At 40.1% G+C, this 8,767-nt stretch overlaps 1 protein-coding gene across 2 annotated transcripts in view; it reads left to right on the top strand.

Moving 5' to 3' along the window:
* Nucleotides 1-8,767, top strand: part of ACSS2 (acyl-CoA synthetase short chain family member 2) — a 48,970-nt gene that overhangs the window by 25,576 nt on the left and 14,627 nt on the right. For both annotated transcript variants that reach the window (XM_081292453.1, XM_081292452.1), the window contains exons 3-5: nt 7,997-8,088; nt 8,293-8,396; nt 8,644-8,716. In XM_081292453.1, coding sequence (XP_081148579.1) covers nt 7,997-8,088; nt 8,293-8,396; nt 8,644-8,716 — 269 coding nt within the window. The remainder of the gene's footprint in view (nt 1-7,996; nt 8,089-8,292; nt 8,397-8,643; nt 8,717-8,767) is intronic.

Genomic DNA, 8,767 nt, shown 5'->3' with positions numbered 1-8,767 from the left:
TCAAAGAATCTTAAAGTTGGAAGGGCCTTACAGATCATCTTAGTCTTCAGTAAACACAAATTATATGGAAAGCTTGTAAGATGAAAATTCCATGTCCCCCTCCCTGGAGAATCATCTATTAGAAGTATTTGTTTCCCTAACTCAAATTGTACATCTGTCTGTCCTGAAGCTGTATGAGGTGGGACCTTAGAATCTGCGTTATTAACACTATCTGACCATACTTTGAGAAACGCTGGATTTGCTTGTTCCACATGGCAGAATGTGCTCTTTCGTATTCCTGTAAAATCAAAATTGTTCATGATATCTTTAGAGTTAGGAAGTTCCTAAAGGATCTTCTATCTTTGGACAACTCTGACAGAAATGCTTTCTTTATATTGAGCTCTCCCACTGACCTAGCTGTTCCATTTATAGTTATATAATACTGGTGTACTTCTTTGTTATAACAAACCTTCAGATTCATTCATTCATCCAGAAATATTATTGAATATGTATTATATACAAGGTTTTGTCAAGGCATTAGGAATTCAGCAGTGAACAAAACCAACCTGGTCTCTAATTTCAGAAGCTACCTTTTATCTAGTAGGGGAGACAGGCAATTAGAAGAGGTGGGGAAGAATAAAAGAAGCATCCTTAAGAAAACTGCCACGAAGAAAATGAAGGGAATGTTGTAAGGAAGAATAACAGGAAGGGCTGATATTAATTAAAGGTGATCAGAGGAAGCCTCACTAGGAAGGTGACATTTAAGCTGAGACCTGAAACATAAAAGCCATTCAAAAAGTTGGGAAAAGATAGTTAAAAAACAAACAAACAAACAAACAAACATGGAATGTTCTGTCTTTCTGAAGGTTAGTGTGTTTGGAGTCAGTAAGCAGAATGAGAGAATGGCACAAGATGAAGCTGGAGAGGATACAGGGTTTAGAAGCTTGGATTTCCTTCTTTATGCAAAGGAAGCCATTAAAGGGTTTTAGGTAGGAGATGATGTGGTATGATTTCAGTTTTTAATAGATCATTCCAAATGATGTATGGATTGGAAAGGAGAAAGAGTGAAGTGAGGGACCAGTTAGGGGGGCCATTGTGGCAACAGATTAAGGCAACTTGAACTAGTGTGGAATCAATAGAGATAACAGATATTTAAGACTTGCTCTCATACCCCTCAATATTCTGCCACGCAACCAGCACGCGAGCTTCGTAAAAGAGGTTCAAAGCATAGAAATTAACTAGTGAGTTTTAAAATTAAAGAGATATACTCCCGTTACCTTTAATGCCCAGCTTCGGAGATGGCTTCTCCTAGCTCCCGCCTCCAGCCACCTAATGCAGTGGCGAGGTTTACACAAGAGGCTAACGAGAGAGGAAGAGCATGCCAGGGAGTGAGCTTTTAGGGGAACAAAAAATTCAAGAGAAAATCCCATCCAATGAAGGTCGAGGGGGGCAGCATTCCAAGGTCAGGGTCAGTGATTGGTCTTCGGATCAGTGGCCAGGCACACCTCCACACAGACAAGCCCTCGAACCTGGAACAGGGTGGGGAAGGCTCTGACACAGTTGTCTAAGCGCCTCTCACCCAGCCAGGGAGGTAACTTAAATCACGTGCGAGTATGGCTTCCCACACAATATCTTTTCTTTTCCTTGAAATCTCAGTTGGTTGCGCCTCCCATAGCAGGTTTGACTTCCTCCGGAAGACCTAACTTGCCAGTAGACTCTCCCCTCCAATCTATCTATGGAGAACTCAGTTTCCCCTCTATTTTTTTCTTTTCTTTTTCCTGGGAATTGAACCTAGGGCCTCATGCATGCTAGACAACTGCTCTCTCTACCAACCCTCCTGCCTATTTTCTCTTAGCTCTTTACTCCCATTTTGTGCCTTGCTTGTAGTTGTAGGGAATTAGAATCTTCAGTTCAATGACTATCTTTCTCATATAAAGAGGGGAATACCAATATTTCTTGTCACTAATCAATTATCAGTCTTTCAATGATTTGACCATGACCCTTGAGTATCTATTGTGCCAGTTGTGCTTGGAGGAGACAGAGAAGAAGACATGATCTCTATTCCAAGAGCCCAAGGTGTAATACAAGGTGAAAAAATAAATCACAAGGAAAGTGACATAAAGGACCTTGGGAAGAAGAGAGAAATTTCAGCTTCCAGGTAGGTGGGGGTAAAGGGAAACTAAGAAAGACTTCATGGAAGATGTTAACTTGGACTACCTGAGGCTAAAGGGGCCAGGTACTCTTTTATGGAATAGTCAAAGATGACCTCACTGAGAAACCAACATTTGAACAATGATTCAAAGAGAATAAATTATGTGGCTCTCTAGAGGAAGAATGCTCCAAGTGGAGGACAAACCCTCTGAGGTTAAGTGTGTTGTGGTATTTTTACCAAACACTAGGGAGGCCGTGTGGCTGGAGCAGAGGGAGGAGAGGAAGAGAGAACGATAATATATGAAAATAGAAAAGGACTAGATCATGTAGGAACTAATGAGCTGTTATAAGGACTTTGACTTTTACTTAAAATTAAATGGAAAGCAATCTGAGCATTTTGAGTGGAGTAATGATATAATCTGACAACTAATGGTGATATTGGACTGGGACAGTAGAAATAAATGTGAAAAGAAGTTGTCTACTTCTAAATATATTTTGAATCAATAATGTATTAAAGTAAATTCGGAGAATATGAGGATGAGGTAGTTAGAGAGAGCTCCCTGGAGAAGATTCCTTGGAGGAAGGACATAAGAAGGACCTAGTGATTGTGAACCTTGGGTTGTCCCATTAACCCCGTGGCCTCTAGATAAAGGTTAAGTGATCTGATTTATAGCAAAGGTTCCCAATCAGTAGTCCATTAGGCATTAATTAATAGTTTTGTTTGTGCTACAGCATTTAAAAGTTTTAAAATTTTGTTGTCAACACTTAAAAATTCAGAAGTTTTAACAAAAATAGATATCAGGAATGTCTTGAAATTTTGAAAAAATTGGCAATTGAGCCAGTGGACAAAATCAGGTACTAGATGCATCTTTCTTTCTTTTTTAGTTGTAGATGGATGAAATACTTTTTAATTTATTTTTTATGTGGTGCTGAGGATCAGACTCAGCACCCCATATGTGGTAGGCAAGTGGTTTACCATTGAGCTACAACCCCAGCCCAACACCTTCTTTTTTGCTAGAGCATGCATTCTCCAATTTTCTAGTTGCTGCCCCTTGCTAATGTTTCCCCACAAACTAAGGATAACTGTTATTGTACATATATTGCTGTGTTCTCTTTCTCTCTTTTTCTAGTACTGGGGTTGGAAACCAGGGCCTTGTACATGCTAGCAAGTGCACTACCACTGAGCTAAACTCTAGCACTTTTTATTTCTTATTTTAAGACAGGATTTCCCTAAGTTGCCTGGGATGGCTTCAAAGTTACAATCCTCCTGCCTCAGCCTCCCAAGTAGCTATGACTTCAGGGTGCATAACCATATCCAGCTAGTAAAGTATACTTTGCCATTTTGCCCTGCCCCGCCCTTGAGGGGCTGGGTTCTGAACCCAGGGCCTACTGGACGGTGGGTGAGCCCTCTACTGCAGTTGTTGCTGTTTTATTATATATATATATATATATATATATATATATATATATATATAATTTATTTGTAGTTGGACTCAATATCTTTATTTATTTATTTTTATGTGGTGCTGAGGATCGAACCCAGGGCCTCGCACATGCTTGGCCAGCACTCTACCGGTGAGCCACAACCCCAGCCCTGTTGTTGTCTTCTTAAAGAAAAGTTAAGAGGACTAAAGGAGTGGGGCTGGGGAATTAAAAAAGAAAAGAAAAAGAAAGAAAGTAAGAAAAGAGGAAAGGGAATAATATCTTGTCTTTATCAAAGATTTTCTTTCATGTGATCTACTTTCCTCATTTACAATACCTGCCTGGACCCTGTTAATTTTTGAGCATGTAACTCACAATGGGAAGGAAAGAGGCTTAGAATTTTAAGTTCTTATCCCTGCTCTTTTACAACCTACCCAGTGACCCCCCAAAAAAACTCATAATCTCCTTGACTCTCAGAGTTAGGAGATAAAAGTGGATGCTCTGTAAAGAGCTCTGACTTCCTAGAGGGCTTGGGATCTTGTGGTATGCTAGTACTTTGTCCCCTCCCTTCTTCCAACCAGCCAGAGGCCCCAGCCTGGTGTATATGTCAGAGAAAGAAGACACTGGAATGAGTAAGGTGCCTAGATCAATAATGTAGAACTTGAGTCCATGGCCAGGGAGAGACACATACACTATGTGTGTGTACGCACACATGCATGACTAGAAATGATTTCAAGTAAGCTGTACTTGTAAAGTTGTGCTTATATATTCTTGTTTACCTTCTGTGTACCAGGCTGTATTCCAGTGGCTAGGAAGTAGCAGTGAATAAGCCAGATGAGGTCTCTGCTATCGTGGAGCTTATGAAGGACATAAGCTCCAGTGAAAGACGTGGATAATATACAAATAAAATAAATGAAATAATTTTAAATAATGTAAAGTTTCATGAAAAAATACTGGGTATGTAAATGTGGTGCTTGCAGATGGCCCATGTTTGAGTTCTGAATGTATATACGTATGTTTATTTGTGCCCATGTGTACAGATAGACTGCTTTTGTGCCAAGAATGTTTATGTATCAGTATATGTGTTTTTTTGTTAGTAAGTACACATGGGTGAGTTGGTATAGGTATACACATGGGGACATATGCTCGAGGATATGTATGTCAGCATTCAACTGTAACTGGAGATGTTCTAACGTTCCTATAACATTGGTAAGTGGGCCAATCAAGGAAATGCTTTCCTATCTCTGGCATTCAGGGCCATTTGCCAGCTCCCTCTCTCCGTGTTCCTTCTCACTTTAGTAAGCTCTCTGTGCTTGGCTTCTCTTAGCCCCAGGAGGGTTAAAGCCAAGGAGAGGATAGTAACTGACTCATCAAGCTAGAAGCTGGAAAGAGGCTGATAATCTTCTGTGTAACCTCTGTCAGTAAGAAAAGATTTGGCTTCCCTGCCAGTCCCTGTCCTTCACACTATGAGGAAAAGAGTCCTGACATGAAATCAGAAGACCTGAGAATCTATTATTGGCTCTTCCACTTATTATTATGTGACCTTGGCCATTTACTATGTCTCTCTAGGTTTCAGTTTCCTCCTTCATAAGAATTCTGGGTAGAAGGAGAGGGGATGCAAAGGCCTGTAGTGCTGAGGGAGATCTACAAGGAACATTCTGAATTGAGGCAATGACTTGATCAAAAGAATGGAAGTGGGATTGAGCTTTGTGTATAAGGGAAACCAGAAAGAAACCATGTAGAATAAAATTCAAACTTCTTACTATTGCCTACAAGGTCCTGCATGATTTGGTTGTTGTCTAGCTCTCATTCTTTTTTTAAAAATATGAATTCTTTTTTTATAAATATTTCATTAGTTGTTGAAGGTCCTTTATTTATTTGTATGTGGTGCTGAGAATCGAACCCAGTGCCTCACACATGCTAGGCAAGCGCTCTATCACTGAGTCACAACCCCAGCCCTAGCTCTCATTCTTACCCAACCTCTTGTTCACTGTACTCTAGCCATACTGACTTCCTATTGGTCTTTGAATAGGTCTTAGTGCCTTTCCATTTGATGCTCTCTCTCTGCTTGGAATACACTTCTCAAGAATTAATATGGTGGGCTGGGGCTGTGGTAGAGTGCTTGCCTAGCACATGTGAGGCCCTGGGTTTGATCCTCAGCACCATATAAAAATAAATCAATAGAAAAAAGGTATTGTGAAAAAAATTCTTAAGAAAAAAGAATTATAATATGGCTATCTCCTTCTCCTCCTCCTCCTCCTCCCCCCTCCTCCTCCTTCGATTTATAGTTATACATAATAGTTAGGCTCAACCTACTTCTTATTATTCAGGTCTTAGCCAAAATATCACCTCCCCAGGGAGAAGCATTCTTTGGCCCTCCTACTGAATGTGCTTGTCTCCTAAATTTATCAATATTTAAAATGCCCAACAATTCCACTTTTAGTAATTCATCCTATAGATATAGTTGTAGGTAATTTATATATGAAGATATTCATTGAAGCCTTTATTGTTAAATAAATTATTGTATGTACAATTGACAAAGAGAATGAAATAGTTCTTTTAGTCTTGATAGAGAATGACACCAATATACATTATTAAAATTTTAAAAGCAAAATGACTAAGTGTACAGTTAAGATTTGTGTAGTTTATTGATATATATAATACTGAGTTTTAAAAACAAGACAGAATAGTGTGCATTGTATGCTATCATTTGTGTATAAAAATGAGAGTATATAAACATAGATATATAAATACATGCTTGTCTAATAGGCTTCTCTCTTGAATAAAGCAGCTCTTCCTACCACTGTTTTCCTGTACTTAGAGACTGTGAGGTGCTTATACCTTTTAAAAATCAATTTTTTTAATATTGAATTTTTAGTGCTGGGAATGTGACTTAGTGGTAGAGTGCTTGCCTATCACACATGAGGCCTTGGGTTCAATTCCTAGCACCACCACCACAACAATAAAATTCAGTTTTTGAATTTTGCACTATTCCTTTTTTTTAATTTTTATTTTTATTTGTTTATTTTTATGTGGTGCTGGGAACCAAACCCTGGGCCTCACGCATGCAAGGCAAGCACTCTACCACTGACCTACAACCCCAGCCCAATTTTGTGCTATTCCAAGGATCTTATGAAAGATGCTAACAATGTGACTTCTTCTAAAGTAATTATTATAGTCACTCCATAATACTTGAGTTAACCTAGGCCCTATATCCTACTAGGTGTGGCCCTAACTGCAAATTGATTGTCTTTGAAAAGACACACAAAATATTAGTAGCAGTGGTTGCCAGTAGGCAAGGTGATTGGGAGATAGAGATGGGAGGGACATTTATCCTTATGTATCTTTTTATGCAGTTCCACTTGTATGTATTATTTATATTAAAAATCATCAAATTTAGGGCTGGGGATGTGGCTCAAGCAGTAGCGCGCTCGCCTCGCATGCGTGCGGCCCGGGTTCGATCCTCAGCACCACATACCAACAAAGATGTTGTGTCCGCCGAGAACTAAAAAATAAATATTAAAAAAAAAATCATCAAATTATTGGACTTGATGGTGCATGCTTGTCATTCCAGTGGCTCAGGAGGCTGAGACAGGAGGATTGCAAGTTCAAGGCCAATCTCAGCAATTTAGCAAGGCTCTAAGCAACTTAGTGATACCCTGTCTCAAAATAAAAAATATAAAGGGTTGTGGATGTGGCTCAGTGGTTAAGCACCCTTGGGTTCAATTCCCAACGCCAAAAATAAATAAATAAATAAACAAATAAATAAATAATCAAATTGGAACAAATACTGAGGGAAAACTTTTTGCTTTATTTGTTGTTGTTTGTGTGTTTTGCAGTGTTTGAACCCAGGGCCTCATGCATGCTAGGCAATCATTCTACCACTGAGTAATATCCCCAGCCCAACGGTGATGATTTCCAAACTTTATGGACATTAGAATTACCCACTGATTCTTTGTACCAGCTTGTAACAAAGAAGCACATTTTTGGACCCTGTGGTTTTGATTCAGTAGGTTTGAGTTTGGGCCTAGGAATCTAGTTTTAACAAATTCCTCAGGTAACAGGGCTTCAAGTGATCTGGAGACCATATTTTGAATAATACCAATGCAGCCTTGAGCCTCATTAGGAAAATACACATGTGTGATATTATTTCTTCTTAACATATTCCAAGAATGCAAGAGAAGTGACTATCACCCTATTTTTATAAACAAAAAATGAGACCCAGAGATAGATGTGTACTTTTCAATGACATACACACACAAAACAAAGTATTTTTAAAAGCCAGAATATCTGTCCGGTCAGCTCAGATGTGATGGCAGATGGCTTATTCCCACAGGATAGTCCCAGGTCTTGCTATTGCTAGATAGATTTTATGACTGTTCCTGTCTCTTGTTTGAGGATGAAGTTGTACCCCTAATCACTTATTCTTTCTGGTGTACCTCAGGGAGGGCAATGAGCCAGGGGAAACCACCCAGATCACATACCGTGAACTTCTGGTCCAAGTGTGTCAGTTCAGCAATGTTCTCCGTAAACAGGGTGAGTGTGGGGGTGTGGGAAAGGGACCGAAAGGCCTGACCTTGGGATATCTGAAGATTTGTGGGAGAAGAAAAAGAATGGAAAGACTCTGGTATTAGAGGAGCTGAAAAGTTAGCTGGGGTGGGGAGGGGCACAGCTGGATGGGAAGGAGCAAGTAGCATCAGGAAGGGTCCATGGTCCATATTCTGTGTTTTTTACCTGCAGGCATTCAGAAGGGTGACCGAGTGGCCATCTACATGCCCATGATCTTGGAGCTCGTGGTGGCCATGCTGGCATGTGCACGCCTGGGAGCTTTGCACTCCATTGTGGTAGGAGTTTGGGCTGGTGAAAAGGGGTTATAGAGGGGGACAGGGCTCTGAAGAAGTAGGTTGGGCCTGGATAACAGAAGATTGTAAATAACAAACTAAGGAGCTTAGAGTGTTTGTGTCATAGGTCCAACTCAGTTATTCAGGACCCTGGCTTAGAGATCCTAAGTGTTTCATGAGCAACTTCTTTCCTTGTTCACTCAATCTCTGGGACCTCCCTCTCTCCCTCAGTTTTTCTTTCCTTCCCTAGTTTGCAGGCTTCTCTGCAGAGTCTCTAAGTGAACGGATCCTGGATTCCAGTTGCAGCCTTCTCATCACTACAGGTGACTAATTTTCTCATTCCTTCTCCAGAACCCCCCACACTAGAGTCTTGG

Source organism: Spermophilus citellus, assembly GCF_964194105.1.
Source record: "Spermophilus citellus genome assembly, chromosome: 4".
Lineage (NCBI taxonomy): Eukaryota > Metazoa > Chordata > Mammalia > Rodentia > Sciuridae > Spermophilus > Spermophilus citellus.
This window is presented reverse-complemented; position numbering and strand designations above follow the sequence as displayed.